General features: G+C 36.0%; 1 protein-coding gene across 2 annotated transcripts in view; it reads right to left on the bottom strand.

The window, feature by feature from the left end:
• TUSC3 (tumor suppressor candidate 3) overlaps positions 1 to 19,553 on the bottom strand; it is a 141,222-nt gene that overhangs the window by 37,315 nt on the left and 84,354 nt on the right. For both annotated transcript variants that reach the window (XM_003797656.2, XM_003797657.3), the window contains exon 6: positions 17,121 to 17,210. In XM_003797656.2, the coding sequence (XP_003797704.1) occupies positions 17,121 to 17,210 (90 nt within the window). The remainder of the gene's footprint in view (positions 1 to 17,120; positions 17,211 to 19,553) is intronic.

Raw genomic sequence — 19,553 nt, 5'->3', positions numbered from 1 at the left:
ATACATGTTGAGCTGGGGGACATCCCTGACCTCAGGCTAGACACAGAGAGAGAGAAGCAGATACATGTTGAGCTGGGGGACATCCCTGACCTCAGACTAGACATATATAGAGAGAGAAGCAGATACATGTTGAGCTGGGGGAAGAGAGACAAAAGCAGTGAACGCACTGATATGAGTGTGTGTGAAATGAACTGGATATGCTTTTAGTGCAAAGCGCTATGAGAAAAGAAAAACTGAGCACAACAAGAGGATCAGAAATGCTGAGAGTGGGCAGCAGTCCGCAAAGTAATGGGAAGACGGCCAGAACAAACAAAACAAAGGGCGTCTTTGGCATCTGAGCACAGACCTAAACCAAGGCTGGCAGGTGGTCACACCGACTTGGGGCAGGCACACACAAAGCAGGTGGAACAATACGGGCACAAACGGTGTAAGGTGGAAATGTATTCAAGGAACAGTAAGAGGGCTGATGTTAGACATTATACTGAGCCATGTGGGAAGCAAGAGGAGGGTTCTGAGCAGAAAAGTGACATGATCTATATTGAGAAAAAACTATAATCAAGCAAGGATAGAAGCAAAGAGGCAAAGAAAGATGATGACAGTGCTGGTGATGACATAAAGCAAGTTGATGGCGGATGGTGTAAGTAGTGATCTGAACTTGGATGTATTCTGAAGGAAGAGATAGATATAAATATAAATTTATATATATATATATATATATATAAATTTGAAGAGAGAACAATAGGATTTCCTGTTTTCTATGTTTTTATGTAAAAGGAGACAGCAATTTTATGACTGATAGTATTTCCAATAAAAATTTAAAGTCCAAATTCACAGAGGCAGCAAGACCACATTCATATAACTTTCATCACAGTATACTGTTACATTTGTTCTACTTTATTATTCATTACTGTTAATCTCTTACTATCCCTAAATTACAAATTAAACTTTATAACAGTTATGTGTGAACATAAAGAAACATACTATATCCAGGGTTCAGTGCTCTCTGCAATTTCAAGTATTCATGAGGGGTCATGGAACGTATCTCCTGTGGGTAGAGGAACTACTGTATATATATTATTTAATTATCGGAATAAAAAAAAAAGAATGAAGGAAAGCCCTGAAGTATATATAAACCTCCATGTTACAGAAAAGGAAAAGAGTCCCACTTAGTCACCTGCCTTGTCAGAGTCCACCTGCCTTCGAACGCAGCTTGCGTAATATGAAATCACATACTCTTGGCATTGTATCAGCTCACTCACAGAAATAAAGTTAAAAATAAAAAAATAAACAGGCAGAGAGAGGAAGAAATCCTGCTGAGAACTCATCAATAATATAATGCAAAAATGTAGTTGTGAGCATCTAAGAATCTACAACTACCACTGTCAGAACTGTCGTTCACGTTTAGATATTGTCTGTTTGGTAAACATATGTCTTCCTTGTGAACGTTATTTTATCAACTAAGTTTACCGATTCTTAATAAAACAGAACAAACTCAAGGAAGCCTTAAACTAGTCATTAGAGAACAAGAAATTCTACATTTGTCATTCATATTGAGAAAGAAGTATAACCTTGAAAGTTATTTATTCAGTACTGAAATACCTGCTTCGCATTAATACCAGATGTTTCAGATAGCTCACAACTCCTTATTAGTTTAAGCATTTCACAGCCAGGTTTGCTATCAATTCTAAAGTCTCTCTTTAATAAGCATTTCCAGGAGTTCCAATTTATCAAATATAACTATTATATAAAATATAGTATCTGTTTGTAGTATAGAAATATGAAGTAATTAAAACATTCTGTGGCTGAAAATAAGCTATGAGAGGCTATTTTTTCATTCCTCTACACTTACTTCAATAAATTTGGGGTTCAAAATGATAATTTCAAAACAAAAAAATTCTGCATATTGTTACACTTGTCATCAACATAAATTTACTTTATAGGTAATTATTCAAATCCCTTATAGTTAAATGTTAATGTTTGAGTTAAACATAAAGGGCTACAAAAACAAATATATCCTTATCTTCCCAACAATAAAACATTTAAAATAATATCACCTAGAATGTGAATGCTTTAAGATGTACAATGCAATTTATACATACTGTCCTGTCTTCAAAATGCCTTCACCATCAATAGCATATTATCTCATGCCAAGCAAGCTCAGTAGAAGCTCTACGATTGTTCTTAATTGTGAACAATGGCTGTAGCTTCAATGTACAGGTAATCTCCTTCAAGACACACTTTCATTAAAAGAAAATTTAAAATCACTAAGCCATTAACATGCAATCTGTACTCAAGTACTTTTGAAATAAGACCAAGAGCATAAATAAGTTACCAGTCATTTCTGTGAGAAATCATTTTAACAAATGTTTTAAGTAAATATTAATGTTCTGCTATAAGCTGAATTGTGTCCCCCACACCCAGATTTATAGGCTGATGTCCTAATCCTCAGTACCTCATAACATGACTATCTGGAGATGTTCATTACAAAGGATAATTAAGGTTAAACGAGGTTGTTAGGATGGGTCCTTAACCAATGTGACTAGTGTCTTCATAAACAGAGATTAGTGCACAGACATGCACAGAGGCAAGGCCCGACAGAAAGACCAGGAGGAGAGGGCCGCTGTCTGCGACCCCAGCAGAGAGGCCTTAGAGCAGACCAACCCCGCTGACCCCTGGGTCTGAGACATCTAGGGTTAGAACTGTGAGAAAATCCATCTCCGTAGTTGAAACTGCCCTGTCAGTGCACTTTAGCATATGTATACAGTATGGCAGCCCTGGCTGGCTAATCTATATGTCACAAATGACAAAACTTTTTAGTTTTCTGAAAATCTTTTAATTGATGACGCCAATGCAGCATAGTCTTGGTGTCAGCTTCCTTTTGAAGAATAATAGTAACATTATTTTACTGCCAAGTAAAATGGTGATAGTGACAGGGGGTGGCAAGAAGAAAGGGAGAGAGAGGACAAAGAAGGTGGCAGTGTCGGGAATGTTTGTAACGTCTGCGTTACCAGAGCAAGCCCAGATCACAGCAACGGTTCTTAAGTTTACTGTGCAGGAGACTCAGGAAACTTCCAGCCTGGCTTTCCTCCAAATATTTCATTTTTTAATAAAATAACATAACTGTATATTACTGTTGGGCTAATATTACTAAAAGAAAATGTTTTTCAATGCTAACCAACGTGCTATGCATGGACTACCAATCTGCCAACCTAACCTTCCAAAATAGATGCCGGCTGCCGTGTGCCTTCCCAAAGTTAGTCCAACCTGACATGTGGCTGCCCTCTCTCTAGTCGGGCACTTTTCCTGTAGAATACACATCATTTTTAAGTATTTTCGCCTTCTACTCTTATTATACTTTTTGTTTGGGCACCTGTATGATACACCAATTACTTATCAATTCTATCTTCTTTTGAACTAATTGAAATATGACTACCAAATAAATTAAGTATCACTTTCTCAAGCTCTGTATAGCACATAACTCCACACAACTCTTTTTTCTAATCTCTGATGCATTTATAAGTTGGAATCACCAAGTTTACACTTTCCTATATATGGATTTAGACTGGTTTCTGCTTTACTTTTATTACTTTCATGACTCAAAATGTCTTACAAAGTTCTTGAAACAAGAGCATTGATTGTAACCTCCAAAGTATCTAGGATAATGCTAGACAGATAGCATTACTAAATAAGTATTGCTTGACTGTTCAACCAAACTGTCTACCTAAAATCTCAACCTTCTACCTTTCCGACTGAAACCCTTGTGGATGGCACACATTACCAGCTTGTCTCCAAAGCAATCTAAAACTGTTGTCAATCCTTTCTTCTCAACACTCCTCATTTAACCACCTCTAGAATCACTATCGCACTTTCTTTATTTTGTATCTATTTCCTCCATCTCCAAACTCCTCTTCTGGTCACGTATGTTGCTTTCCTACAATACAAATCTGTCCATGCAACTAAAAAGTTTACAGGCTTCTGGCAGCCAAATGCCTCCAGGAGACAGTCTAAACATCTCAGAGTGGCACATGAGGCTTTTTCAAATCTGTCCCTGATCAACTTTCTCAGTTATCACCCCCAAAGTACTGAATTTATTCCATTTACTTAAAATTTATTACCCTGAGGAAAAAAATGATTGCCCTGAACCTCCTAATAACTTTACATGCCCCATGCCTGTAGGTACTTACTTGTATTACTTTGTCTAGAGTAACGGGTTGCATGATGTCAGCCCCACCCTCCAAATAAATATCCACCCAGAAACTCAAGAGTGTGGCCTTATTTGGAAATGGATTTAATTAAAGATTGAGATGAGATCATACCAGCCTAGGGTGGACTCTAAATCCAATAGAAGTATCCTTAAAAGATACTTTACACAGAGAAACACAGAAGCAGGTGATACGGAGATAGAGGCAGAGACTAGAGTACCGCATCTCCAAAGCAAGGACTGCTGAGAACTGCCAGCAGCTATCAGAAGCGAGGGAAGAAACATGGGGGTTTCTTCCTTAGAACCTCCAGAAGTAACCAGCCCTGCCAGCATCTTGATTCTGGACTTCTAGCTTCTCTCTACGAGAGAACAACAAATTTCTGTTGTTTTAAGCTATCTAGTTTCTGCTACTGTGCTATCATAGCCCTAGAGAATTAATACACCCAGTTATCCACTTGCCAAATTCCTACTTAAATGTAAAAATCTTGGCTTTTCCATTCCCCCTTCCTCATCTCCTGCAGATTCATCCATGCAATAAGCTGTGGCTCCGTCTTTGCTCCCATAAAACTCTACTCAGTGTCATACTGACCTGTCACTGAGTTGCTATTGGTCTATTGACATGTCATTCCCCTACAGGACTGAGAGCGCACCAAGAAGGAGTAACAACCCATTGTTCTTTCACTTCCAGTATCTACTGGGGCCTCACATAAGACGATCAAGAATTACTTGCTGAAATATAAGGAGTATCAGTTTAAAAAGTAATATGAGCCAAAAAGCTTACGACTCTTACCTTGTATTCAGTCACAGAGAAGGCAGACTACATGATGGGACTGTCCTAACAGTGGTAGGACTAAAAACAAAAGCCCCACAGTTTTAACCTAATTTCAGATTTTTGAACTGTCAATTTAAAAACTTACTGAGAAGAGCTTGGCATAAGCATTTTCCAGCTATAAATGCACTTACATTAACCTATTATCTAATTCAATTACTTTTTGTGGGCATTATAAAAGTGTCTGAATCTCAAAGAATACCATCTCATATAAAATTAGGTTACTTTGACAGACTTTTAATACTCTACTAAACAAAAGTGCTAAAGCTTTGAGAGACATCTACAACTCCAAAGAAAACAAGGTCAGTATTTGAAAAAAACATGTAGTCTAAAATGCACAAGTATACTCCTACTAGAGACAACAAATGACTTTTAGTATAATTCAAGCACTGAAAGTAGCATTCTTCTAGTTATCACAGTTTTTATGTTGCTTTGGATGGTTGAGTCGATTTCCTAAGCTCCTATACAACTTAAATTCAAAGCACAGAATAATAAAATAAGAATAAAACCGACAGCTCAAATACAGCATCTTTGTTTCCTAACATGTTGAAACTGCTTTACAGGGGAGGGGTTTAGAAGATGTTCACGATTCTATCTTTGCACAATCAAGAGTGAAATTTAGTTCATATTTCATCCGTGCAGAAGGCATAACTATAATTTTAAGTTTTGAAATATTTATTACTGCATTAACATCTTGTATTATAACCTATTTTCCAATATCAGCAACACAAAATTGATAGTAGTGTTATCTTTTCTCCACTTCTGTAAACATAATTTCAAAGTAGAAGCATCCTGTATTGACATTTCAAACCCTTCTTAAGAATTCACTTTATGACTTTGACATCTATCTGAATGGTAACAAACAGCCACGAGGAATATTTGAAAGGTACTTCCATAATCAATTTACTTAGAACCAACATTTTAATACTTAATTGGATGCCCTTGTTAGATTATATTATTACAAGAAATCTTTATTTCCTAGGGAAATCACCTCAAAATACAATGTTGTTCATGAGAAATTACATTTTATCTTCCTTTGCTTTCTTCACTGACTTATTAAATACAAAGAGTACCACTACTACTAAAATATGAAATGAAAATAAGCATTATATATATATATATGCACACACATACATAAAAATATACAACAAAATATACCGTGTATGTACCCTAGCGGTCATTTATTACTCACCAAAAATTAAGGAGAGCATTATTACTATATTAGGAGTACTGAGACAACAGACAGTAATCTCCAGTTTCTGGATGACGCTAAGTTCAATTAGGTACAAAAGATAATTATTTCAGTTAGACTTACTACTGAAATTTAAGAGATTAAATTTCTCTTGACAGACTGTCTCTGTATATGGTAATACAGCATGAGCATCTTTAGAGAGTATATTTAACTAGAATCCAAAATCTAAACTTTTATTTAAAAATGAAGAAAATGGATACCTGGAATATGATCCCTGTGTGTCACGGCACAGGAATTCAAGGTTTATAAGCAGAAAAGGAACTACAGTTTCACCTGTTAAAACTCAGAGCATGAAGCAAGGCATGAGAGCTGAAAGAGCAGCTACTTCTTCATATGACTGACTGAAAACAATCCACCTGTCATTCACTGTATGCCCCAAGCATCATAACTCTGTTGCTAAAAAAAAGGAAGAGAGAAAGGGACAGATGGAGAGACAGACACGGGGGTGGTGGCTGAGCAATAAAACACACAGTTTCCTCTAACTGGCAGTGGCTGTCCTGTGCAGAAGCAATATTAGAGTTTAGTTTATAGTTTCCATAAACAGAATGAGAACAAAGAACCAGTGAAGCAATGTAGCTAAAAAATAAATGAGTCTTTAAAAATTTCAGACCATCTCACTCTTCTGCCTATGTCCTTCACATGACATCTACCTCATTTATGGAAATCCAACTTTCTTAGCTTAGCTGGGAAGGCCTGACACAGTATGCCGGCCCGGGCACACTCCTGTCCCTGCCCTGTATCCACATAGGATGCTAATGCTCAGAAAGCTCCCCCTCAGGCCTTCCCACTTGCTCTTCCCTCTCTTTCCCTCTATTACATAAGTCACTCTCACGGCCTTCAGGGGTCTCTTAATGACTCATTTTCAGACAGGCCTTCTCAGAACAATGTATGTGAAAGCATTCTCCCCTACTTCCTAACACTCTGCTTTATTTTTCTCAAAGTACTTTATTTAATCAGACATATCTGCTTTTTCATTATCTGCATCCCTTGGTTAAAATAAAAACTTTACGAGGTTAGGGCCTTATCTATTTTGTTCACCACTGAATGCAGTGTCTAGCCAAGGCTGCTTAGCAGCCTGACTACAACAGTGCCCAGCACACAGCAGACCCCCTTTAAACTTCTGCTGAATGGATATGTGAATGAACAAATGAATACAAGGTTACATGAAACTGGTATTCAGCATCACTAATAAAAATAAAAAGCATATACGTTAAAAATATGACCAAAACTTCAAACCTGCCAACCCCGTTACAACCCAAAGTACATTAAATCTAAAGTAGAAATTCCCACTTAGAAGTTCAGAAAAAAGTTAAAAGTATAGGGTAGCTGGAATGTATTATTTGTTTTACTTCTATTTCCATAAGATTATAATCCATAATTAATTAGGCTCAAGTCACATCTCTCTTTGAAGTCACAGCTACACTGTGTCCCCTGCTATTTCTTCTACCACATTCTTGAATTCATGCGGGGTTTAGAAAGACACGATTTTCCTAATAATAGCAAGCCACGCAACTAAAATGAGATTCTGTAATCATGTGGATTATCAACACGCAAGAATCTCGGCAGTTTTTCCCTAAATCAGGGTCTAAATTAAATAACAATGGAAAGACAGCCTCAGTGCTGCCTCCATTGCAAGAAAAGAAGGCCCAGTAGATTCACATGTGCTGCCTTTCCCTTCCTAAGGACAATCAAGGGCAGGGATCGTTCAAGTCTCCAGGAAATCAAAAGGCTGTCTATTCACTGGGGCTTCTGCTGACAATATTTTTAATCTCTTTTTTGAGGCCACTAACTCTGATGGGAGATTACTTTAGGAATACATCCCGTTTTTCTCTTTTAACGTGTAGAAATATGGTTTTGACACACACAAACTCATTACTTTTAGGGAGTACAGACAGGAAGGGAAGGGCAACTGCTCCTTTCTAAAGCAGTAACAGGCCGTCTCCTCAGCATCATGCCCACAACCAGATTCAACTCCTTCCTCTGGAACACGGAGACTCAGCACTTTCAACTATGCCTCCGAAGACTGAACCAGTCTCATGTCCCTCTTAGAAGAGCTACAATAAAGGCTGGTTTCATTGTTGTTGTTTGTTTCTGTTGTTGTAAGTAATACAAGTCTGGTACCCAGAAAGAAAGGTATGACTCTGACTTATCCCTGTTCACAACACGGCTAGCTGAACACTGCAGTTATTAAGAATGGCCCTGACAAACTAGACAGCAAAGCAGAGAACGGCACCGAGGACGGTGAGGTGTCACTAATCTGCACCATGACGACAGCTGGAGGAGCTGGGGACAGGCTGCCCGGAAAGATGCAGGTTTGTTCATCTAATATGAGGCCCTGGAAGGCATTGATTCTTGAGAGTCCAGAGGGAGGGGAGAAAGTACTAGAAAGCATTTCAAACAAAGAGTTTTTAGTTCAATATAAGAAACATCTTCCCACAGATAAAGCTAAAACTGGTTGTCTCTTGAGAAACTAAGTTCCCAGGCATCTAAATTGTTTAAGAAGAGGCTCAACAACTGTTAATCAACTGTTTCTTAATCAAACAAAGGAATCTGCTTTGGTAACATGAGAAGCTCTTTCATCTATAAGATTTACAAAACGTGTCTTAAGAATAGATGACATAGTTTAAAAAAAAATCTACAAAAATAAGCCCCATCAGGCGTTGCAAACAGAATCTCTTTATTTTTACTCCCCATAGCCCCCAGTGGGCCCTTCAACAATGGTTCTTCCATTCTCAGCACATGGCCATTATCTTGGTAGCTGCCTTAATAAGTTAAAATTCATCAACAATCTCTTATCCCTGAGAACTGAGACCATCTGTGTCAACATGACTTAATAGTCTGGTCAAAGACATCTTTGTAAGACTACATATAAACCAAAAAAACACCTCATTTTGCTTCAGAAAATTCTTACAGATCAATTAATCGGAGACCACACACTGGATAAAGAGCTTATTTTAAGATTCCTGACTCATAGCATCCAAGAAATTTAAATCTTTCTATCGCAAACTTTGCTTAATCCACACTGGCTGCCTGTCTTGAAAAGTCCTCCATAAAACATGTGAGCCCAGGTCCCAAAGCCCCATAAAAATCCTCCCTCTGCAAACAGAGATGATTTAACTTCCTCTTTTCCAGTGGGGATGTCCTTTATTTCTTTCTGTTGCCTGAGTGCGCTGCTAGGGCTTCCAAGATCATATTGAGTAGAAGCGGCGACAGCGGGTACTCTTGTCTTGTTCCAGTTCAGCTTCCAACCTTTCCCCATTCAGTGTGATGTCAGCTGTGAGTGTGTCATATACGGCTTTTGGTATTTCGTTCTTCTTATGCTAAGTTTTTTGGAGGTTTTCATAATGAAGAGATAATGGAGTTTATCAGATATTTTTTTCTGTATCTACTGCCATGACCACATGGTTGTTTTTAATTCTGTTCATGTGGTGAATCACACGTATTGACTTATGTGTGTTAAACCATCCTTGCATCCCCAGAATGAAACCCACTTGAATGTAGCGTATTATCCTTTTGATGTGCTACTGGATACAATTTGCGAGTGTTTTGTAGAAGATTTTTATGTCTATGTTCATCAAAGATTTTGATATTGGCTTCTGAGAATTTAGGATGGGCGCCCTCCTTCTCGATCTTTTAGAACTACATTAGAAGGACTGGCACCAGCTTTTCTCTGTACATCTGGTAGAATTCATCTGTGAATCCATCTGGTTCTCAAGGTTTTTTGGCTGGAAGAATTCAATCTTGCTACTTGTTATTAGTCTATTCAAGGATTCTATTTTTTCCTGGTTCAATCTTGGGAGGTTGTATATTTTCAGGAATTCATCTATTTCCTTTAAGTTTTCTACTTCATGAGCATATAATTGTTCTGAAGTCTCTGACGATCTTTTGTATTTCTGTGGCGCCAGTTGTAATGTCTCTTTTTTCATCTGTGTTTATCTGGATCATCTCTCTTCTTTTCTTGGTTAGTCTAGCTACTGGTTTGCCAATTTTGTTTATCTTTTCAAAAAACCAATTTTCATTTTGTTGATCCTGTTTCTTTCTTCTTCTTCTTCTTTTTTGTTATCTATTTCATTTATTTCTGCTCTCATCTTCACTATTTCTTTATATCTATTTATTCTGGATTTGGTTTATTTCTTGTTTACCTAGTACTATGTTAGGTTATTAACTTGTTATCTTTCATTTAACACTAGGAACTTCCTTCTTAGCACTGATTTTGCCATATCCCATAGGTTTTGATATGTTGTTTTTCGTTTTTATATGTTTCAAAAAAATTTTTTTTAAATTTCTGTCTTTATTTCACACTCCAGTAGTCAGTCAGGGCCATGTTAATTCCCATATGTGTACACATTTTCTAAATTTGCTTTTCACACTAATTTTTAGCTTTATTCTACTGTGATCTGAGAAGATACTTGATTTCAATTTTTTTAAATGGGTAAAAATCTGTTTGGTGGCTTTAGATGTGCTCTATTTTGAAGAATGTTTCATGTGCTGATGAAAAGGAGGTTTAGAGTTGTTGGGTAAATGGTCTATAAATGACTGCTACGAACAGTCATTTCTTAAGGTCTGATGTCCAATTTAAGTCCAAAGTTTCTTTGTTGATTTTGTCCTGATGTCTGTGGACTGTGGTGCTGTGACTGTGGTGCTGAAGTCCCTCTGTGGACTGTGGTGCTGTGACTGTGGTGCTGAAGTCCCTCTGTGGACTGTGGTGCTGTGACTGTGGTGCTGAAGTCCCTCATTATCACTGAGTTGCTGTCCCACTCTTTCCTTAGGTCCAGTAATGTCTGTTCTGTGAATCTGGGGGCTTCCATGTTGACTGCACATATACTCAGGAGTGTTCCCTCTTGCTGAACTGATTTCAGCAGCTTGTATACAAGTAGAGGCCATCACCCTAAGTAATTAGAAATAGAAAAATAAATGCCACATGTTTTCACTTACAAGTGGGAGGTAAACTTGTTGTTTGTCTTCTTGTTAGGATTACTGATCATTCTGAACTTTAGAACTATTTATGAACTAAAGCATAATTTGGTCTACAACATAACCAAATCATACTGTGACTTTTGTTTAATAAAAGAGGGATATAGCATATTTTGTGGTTTTGTTATTTTATAATTTGTTTCCTTTTATTGAAAATTTAGATGCACTTTGTGTATGGGACATAACCACAAGAGGGACTCTACCTAACAAAATCAAATATTTTGACCTAGGTGTTTGTACCCTCACATTAACCAGAAATTAATTTTGATAAATAAATAATCAAAAAAAGAACCATTATAATTTAAAGAAATAAAATGAAATTTAGATGCAGAGAAATGCATAAGTCTTCACAGAGTTTCATTGCAAAGCCACTTCCTACCAAGATACTAGCTATAACATTAATCGCGGAAAGAATCCTTATCTCCCTTCCTAGTAAAACCCTGTTTCCAATCCCAGATGAAGCCACTTTTAATATTTTTTTTACCATAGGTTAGTTTTGCTTATTTTAGAACATTCCCTCAGCACCGTACTTTTGAGATTCATCCACATTGTTGCATGATCAGTGGTTGATTCTCTTTTGTTGCTGAATAACATTATGTTATATGGATATATTTCAGAATTTTTCTTCTCCTATTAATGAATACCAAGGTCATTTTCACTTTTAGGCAATTACGAATAAAGCTGCCACAAACATTCTTTTTTTCTTTTTTTTTTTTAAATGTAAAACTTTTTTTTTAAATAATGTAAACAGAGTTTCACATTATTACCCTTGGTAGAGTGCTATGGCATCATAGCTCATAGCAACTCAAATTCTTGGGCTCAGGCAATTCTCTTGCCTCAGCCTCTCAAGTAGCTGGGACTACAGGTGCCCACCAAAAAGCCCAGCTATTTTCTTTTTTCTTTTTTTTTTTTAAGAAATGAGGCCTCGCTCTTGCTCAGGGTGGTCTCAAATTCCTGAGCGCAACCAATCCACCTGCCTCTGCCTCCCAAAGAGCTAGAATTACAGGTGTGAGCCATGATGCCCAGTCACAAACATTCTTTTAAAAATATTTTTTGTAAACATTTATCTTAGGTATGTACCTAGTACCACCAGTCTGGATGATAAGGTAAGTATACATATAGTTAAGAAACTGCCATGCCCAGAAACGTTAATGTGAGCTCTGGTTGTGCCATATGCTTGAAAAAACTTAGTGTTATCAGTTTTTTAAACTTAGACATTCTGACAAATCTGTAGGAGCAACTCATTGCAATTTTAATTTGATTACTCTAAGGTTTGTTCAAGAGCATGTTTTGATTCTCTAATTTTTTTTATATTTCCTTATTTTATTTTATTAAATCATAACTGTGCATATTAATCCATTTATGGGGCACAATGTGCTGATTTTATATATGCAATTTGGAAGGCTTACATCAAACTAGTTAACATAGCCTTCACCTCACTCACTTAATTGTTAAGACATTTATATTCTACTCTTACTACGTCTGACATGTCCCCTTGCAGTATGCACCATAGATGAGGTCCCACTGATTGCCCTCCCTTCTCCCCTCCCCTCAGTTTGCCCTTTCCTCCTTCATTCTGGGCTATAGTTGTGTTTTATCTTTCATATGGAAGTATAGGTGATTATATATTAGTTTCATAATAGTACTAAGTACATTGGATACTTTTTCTTCCATTCTTGAGATACTTTACTAAGAAGAATATGATCCAGTTCCATCCAAGTAAACATGAAAGAGGTAAAGTCTCCGTCTTTCTTTAAGGCTGCGTAATATTCCATGGTATACATATACCACAATTTGTTAATCCATTCCTGGGCCAATGGGCAGTTCGGCTTCTTCCCTGACTTGGCAATTATAAACTGGGCTACAGTAAAATTACAGTGCAAATATTTTTGTTGTAAAATAATTTTTGGTCATTTGGATATATACCTAGTAGATAAACTGTAGGATCAAACAGCAAGTATACTTTTAGTTCCCTAAGTGTTCTCCAAACTTATTTCCAAACGAAATGTATTAGCTTGTATTCCCACCAGCAGTGCAGAAATGTTCCCTTTTCTCCACATCCACACCAACATCTGTAGTTTTGGGATTTTGTTATGTGGGCTACTCTTACTGGAGTTAGATGATATCTCAAAGTAGTTTTGATTTGCATTTCTCAGATGATTAAAGATGAAGAGCATTTTTTCATGTGTCTGTAGGCCATGTGCCTGTCTTCTTCAGAGAAGCTTCTGTTCAAGTCTCTTGCCCACAACGAAATGGGATCACTTGTTCTTATTAATTAGTTTGAGTTCTCTGTGGATTCTAGTTATCAAACCTTTGTCAGAAACATAACCTGCAAATGTCTTCTCCCATTCTGAGGGCTGTCTGCTTCCTTTACTTACTGTGTTCTTGGCCGCGCAGAAGCTCTTCAGTTTCATCAGATCCCAGTAATATATTTTTGGTGTTGCTTCAATTGCCCAGGGGCTCCTCCTCATAAAATATTCTCCCAGGCCAATTTCTTAACAAAAGTTGATTCTCACTGGATAAAAGATTTAAACTTAAGACATGAATCTAATTTTGATAATACATGTGGCTTATATGATGTGGTGTTTAAGACTTTATGGGGGAAAAAAGGAAAATCTCTCTTAAACATATAAGAAACACAAGCACTACGAAATATTTTAATGTAACTTAATACCTAAATTTTATACCTAGGCAGAGATGAAAACAGATAACATGAATATTAAAGCAATAGTTTTTGAATGTTCATTTCATTCGAGGTTGTGAAAAATTCATTGTACCAAAATCATTGATTAACTCTATATAGAATCAAAATATAATGAAGTTTGATATAAAAACATTGACAAGAAATATTTGAGGTATCACAAATTTCATGGTCTTATTTTGAAGTTGTAGAAATATAACTTAAAATGCTTTTCAACCCCCAATTTAAATGTTATGTGAATTATGTTTAATATAACTGCACTTACCTTGTTGACAGAATTAGAATAATTTCCTTGCCTTTTAAAGACCATCAGATTCTATTTAGTATACCACTCTTTCTAATGTATGAAATAATTTTCCATAATTGTAAAGTATTTAAACAAGATGAATAAGTTAACAAGTAATTTATCTCTTTTTCTACAGGAAAGCCAATTCTCTTTTTGTTCTTATTCTTCCTCCTCTGAAATTATATTTATTCAGGATTCTTAGAGAATATATAACTATGTTAGATGAAGTTTAGTTTATAAAAACATTCTCATTTTATGATTTGATAGTCCTTGTATGTGTTTTTAATTACAAAGAACAAACGCTACAATAGAAAACCTTTTTTCCCCCAAATATACTCAACATTTTTGAAATGCTAAAAACATAACTTTAGTTCAACAGAAATTGAGTTCTCTTACAGAGAAAAGATTTATTCATCTATTCAACTATCATTGATTTAGCATCAATCTTGTGTTAAGTGCTTCATTAGGAGGTAAGGATACAAATCACGTGGTCTTTCTTTTGAAATAACTGCCAAGGTCACGGGTAGCAAAAGTTGAAAGGAAGTATAAGAGCCATTCGCTTGGCTTCAGAAGTTGCAATCAAGATACAGTCAGAGTTTAGCATTCAAGAGCGCATGTAAGTAATGGTAACAATGAAAGACAAAAGTAGGTGGAAAGAAGGCATGAAGCAACAGTTACAGAAGCCAGAGATGACACCAAGGGGTTTTACCAAAGACAGACGAAAATATGAAAAAGAAAAATAAACATAAAGATGGGGGCAAAGATCGTAAGAGATCAGATGCAGTTACAGCAGTAAAGTGACTATGACATTGAGGCAAAATTCTCCAACAATTCTAGTTTCTAATACCATACTCTGCAGAAGCGAGGCCGTCCAGACTTTGGGACAACCGGTATTATACTTTATCTCCCCACTAGACTGTGAGCTCCGTGATGCATGTGCACTACCAGAGCAGTGGAATACCTAACATCTAATAGGCTCTCAATAAAGGTTTGTTGTATGAAAAAAAATACTAGTAAGTGAGATGGCAGCATCCCAATTCCAAACACTGCTACTGTTTTCTCCACATCTTTAGTATGTGGAGAAAATGCTCTTGTCTTCCTGAGTTTTTATTTAAAAATTTCAGAATAAGGTAACACGGTTTTTGTTAGTGATATGAATGTTACAATAAAACTACTGAATAGTCTTTGTAAATATTTCTGTTGAAAATATAATTATATTTAATTTATATAAATTTTTACAACTTTCAACTTAACACTAAAAAATGGGATGACAGTATCTTTACTTTCTCCCTCAAAGAGCTAGTAAGCAAAAATCCCTGAGGCATAAAGGTGCAGCAGACTGAAGAAAATGTAAGATTATTTATGACTGTTTGAGACATGGAAAAAGCACCTTATTAATGATAAATTTTAGATTAATCTCAATCTACATGCCATTTTGCAAAAAAAGGCTTTTGCATATACAAGCAGAACATAACATTTATGGATATATTAGTTTTATTCATAACTATACTAATAATGCAGTGAGAAAATCTGCTTTATATCACAATTAATATATGAAAATGTGAACAAAGACCACACTTTAATTTTTTTGTTAAAGCTAAGGAATAAAACAAAAATCCAATAATACACTTCAGTCTTTTATTAAGCTTATCTGGTCCAATTAGCTCAGTCCAGATAGAAAACTGAGCTATTCAAGATAGAAGGAGAAGTTCAGAGCTGACGCAGGCCTATTATACATCAATTCAGATGACAGCACCAACTATGTGCTATTCTGACCAGTCTTTCTCCAAGTGCCATTGTTAATTACGAGTTGAACATACAGAACAGATAAATAGCTCAGACGAGTGAAGTGGGTACCACTTCACAAAAACACAACTCAAAGCTCGACCTACTGACAAAACATCAATAACAAACCTTCCAGAAGAGAACAAGTTATCTATCCATATATTTAATAATTATTAAAACATGTAACAAAGATAAAATTCCTCATAGATAGAGACACATGTTCTCAAATATGTTTATATTCTTACACTGTTTTCTGTAGGATTGTTTATAAGATATACACAGTTTAGCATAAAAAATAAAACCATCCATAACTGATGAGACAATTTAAATAATATTCGATGCTATTTATGTTCAGAGAATTCAATCTTTAAAATACCAGTGTAAAAGTATGGTTTTTCACAATTTTTTTTTCTGTGCGTTGGATCAACTAAAAAAGAGTGAGCTAACACATGAGGGGCAGTCGCAGTGGGCACTATCAGCATCCTGCCTGTAGTCCTTTGCTGTTTTGATCTATCACAATATTTTATACCCCCCACAAGGAAAGGGAGAAGGTGAGCAGTTAAGTCACAGTGGCAGTGGCCAATGTAAACTCTGCTACTCGTTTAGCAACACATCAAGTTAGCTTTTAATTCTGTGGCAAAGAGTTCCTGACATTCTTATATGATGACTGACAGGGTTCTTAACAATGTTTTCATTAACATATTCTGAAGAAAATTAGATTTACCATTGATGATACACTAGCTACAAACTGTTTCTATTTCCCTAGTGGTATTACATATTATATGTAATGTTATAGTGGTATATAAAGCTGAAAACACAGTTTCTGCTTGTATGTTTAATGTGTTAGCCATTAAAGCTTTTCAAGCAACACAAAAGCAATACTGATCCTAAAAAAGTATTACATAGTATGTCGTGTGTGTTGGTGTGTATATATGCATGTGTATATGCATTTGTGACAGTCTTTACATGAGAGAGAGTATGTACTTCAAATTACAAACAGAATTCCTTCTTACTAAACACCGAACATAATTCCTGATTCCTATATTAAGATGAGTTAAATTTTAGAATATCAATGTTTAGAAAGGCACTTACCACCTGTCCATTGTGTGGATTCTTATGAGCATATGGAGGTCCCCGGATATGGTTCCACATCTGGCCAGAAGTCATGGCAAAGACTATACACTGAATAACAGGGTACCATGTTTCAATATTTAAACCAGAGAATGCCAGAATATTGCACTTTTAAAAAATAACGATCATCATAAAATTACCGTTTAAAAATCATGTATCAGTTCACCCATTAAAAAATGTCTCACTTACTAACTGTGGAACTTTCAGTAAGTTACTCATTTTTCCTGCATCTCATATTCCATTATCTACAAACTTGGGATACTAATTCTGATAAAGAGATACATTAATAACTAAATTAGATAACATACATAAAACATCTGGCACTGGTGACAAGCTGGTATTATGTGCCCATTTGAGCCAGTCAAAAGCACCAATGAGACATTTGATGAATTAGTGATATTTTAAAGCACATGATAACATCTCCTATACTCTCTAAATTTCATTCTTACATTAGTTTGGATCACCCAAAACCTATATTCTTGGATTATAATACTTACTTGTCTGTAAGGACCTAAATGCTTTCCAAAAAATACACAGCATAGTAAATTCAGAAGATATTTACAGACAGAAGAAATCACAAAAAGACATAGCCAGGAAAAATTCACAAAGATTATTTATATGTCTGCTGGATCTACTGGAAAAAGCTGTATTTGGAAAACTAATCTTGGTGATTCGAGGCATTACAAGGAAATTAGGAGAGACAGTGGATGAACCAAAAGTCACATTTCAATCAGTATAACTTATGTGTAAGCATGTTTTGTTTAAATCACAGAATATTTTTAAATTAATAAACTGGGATACCGTTAGACTTACATGTGTTCTTCAGGCTAAAACAGTACCCAGCACTTCCTGCTGTCCTACAACTCGTCCAATCACTCTTCACTTCAACTGCCTGACCCTGGCAGGTTCGTTGTGTCAAGAAAGGTTCAAAGCAAGGAAGGATAAGCAATACAGGATGGAGGGTCTAAACATTCTTGGTTTGTATAATTTTTAAAGGGGAAAAAAGTACACAGAAGGGGAAAAGTAAGATGGGAGCAAATCACGAGGAAATTTAAGCCCAGAGAATAAATTTAGATTCTGTTCTAACTGCTTGGGAGGCAAGGTGTTTCAAAGGAAATGATAACGCCCTAACACCTTTAGAGAGATTAATTTGAATCCTCTTTCCACTTGGAGTTTAACTCTGAAATCAACTCACACTTCATACAAGTCAGATTTGACTTATACAGATTTAGCTTAAGTTGAGATATTTTCTGAGACTCCGAATTTTATAAAATATAATATCACCTTACAAGATACACTAGAATGTTAGGTTCAGGGTAGGCACAGAGAATGATCTACCATCTAAAAAAATCACTTAAAATTTAAAATCGTGAAAAAAATAAATTCTATATTTAATTCACAAGAATATAATTTCAGCAAATTTATAGAGTATATATATTAAAGTTGTTTACTTATGCTATAGATAAATGCAGTGTTTTAGGCGATGTATGTTAAAATCCAGGAAACCTATTTTTCTTCTCCTTTTTGTTTGGTTTTTTGTTTTGTTGTTTTATTTTTGGCTCCTCATTTGGGATACTCACATACTTAACAGATTGATTTTTTTTTTTTTATTGCAAGTGTGAAAGAAAGTTTATTAAGGAAGAGAAAGATAAAAATTACAGAGCAAGGGCAAGATGTCGGTTTATAGAACAAGATACTCAGACTGAAAATATTTTAAAATAGCAGTATCCACCCCAAAACCTTCAGTGCTCTTAAGACATACCACTGGCATGTTTAAAGCACTTTGTCCAGTAGTTTATCACAGAGTTGAGAAGGCATAAAACCAGTATTCTAAAATTGATCAAAATGAACATACATAAGTCAAGACTTCTTTTTTCTTTTTTTTGAGACAAAGTCTCACTATGCCACCGTCAGCAGAGTGCCGTGGTGTCACAGGTCACAGCAACCTCACCACAACACCCTGCTATGTGACAAATTTTTAAAAAGTTGGTTTTGATGTTATGTTATACAGAAACATTTTATTTACACTAAATCTATATACTGCCTTTGTAAGAAAAAAGGTGTGAAGTATCTTTCTTGCCCTATAAAAAAGCTTCTAAGAAATAAATATTCAATTTCCATAGAAGGAAATTATACATTGAGGATAAAATTATTAATAACTACCACTGATTTGGATTGAGATTAGCAGTGGCATGGATCCAGGTCCCACATCTTCTCAGTGAGTCTTATGGATCCAGGTCCCGCATCCTCTCAGTGAGGCTTATGGATCCAGGTCCCGCATCCTCTCAGTGAGGCTTATGGATCCAGGTCCCGCATCTTCACAGTGAGGCTTACGGATCCAGGTCCCGCATCTTCACAGTGAGGCTTACGGATCCAGGTCCCGCATCTTCACAG

This window comes from Otolemur garnettii, unplaced genomic scaffold (genome assembly GCF_000181295.1).
Source record: "Otolemur garnettii isolate 467f Iridium unplaced genomic scaffold, OtoGar3 scaffold00121, whole genome shotgun sequence".
Lineage (NCBI taxonomy): Eukaryota > Metazoa > Chordata > Mammalia > Primates > Galagidae > Otolemur > Otolemur garnettii.
This window is presented reverse-complemented; position numbering and strand designations above follow the sequence as displayed.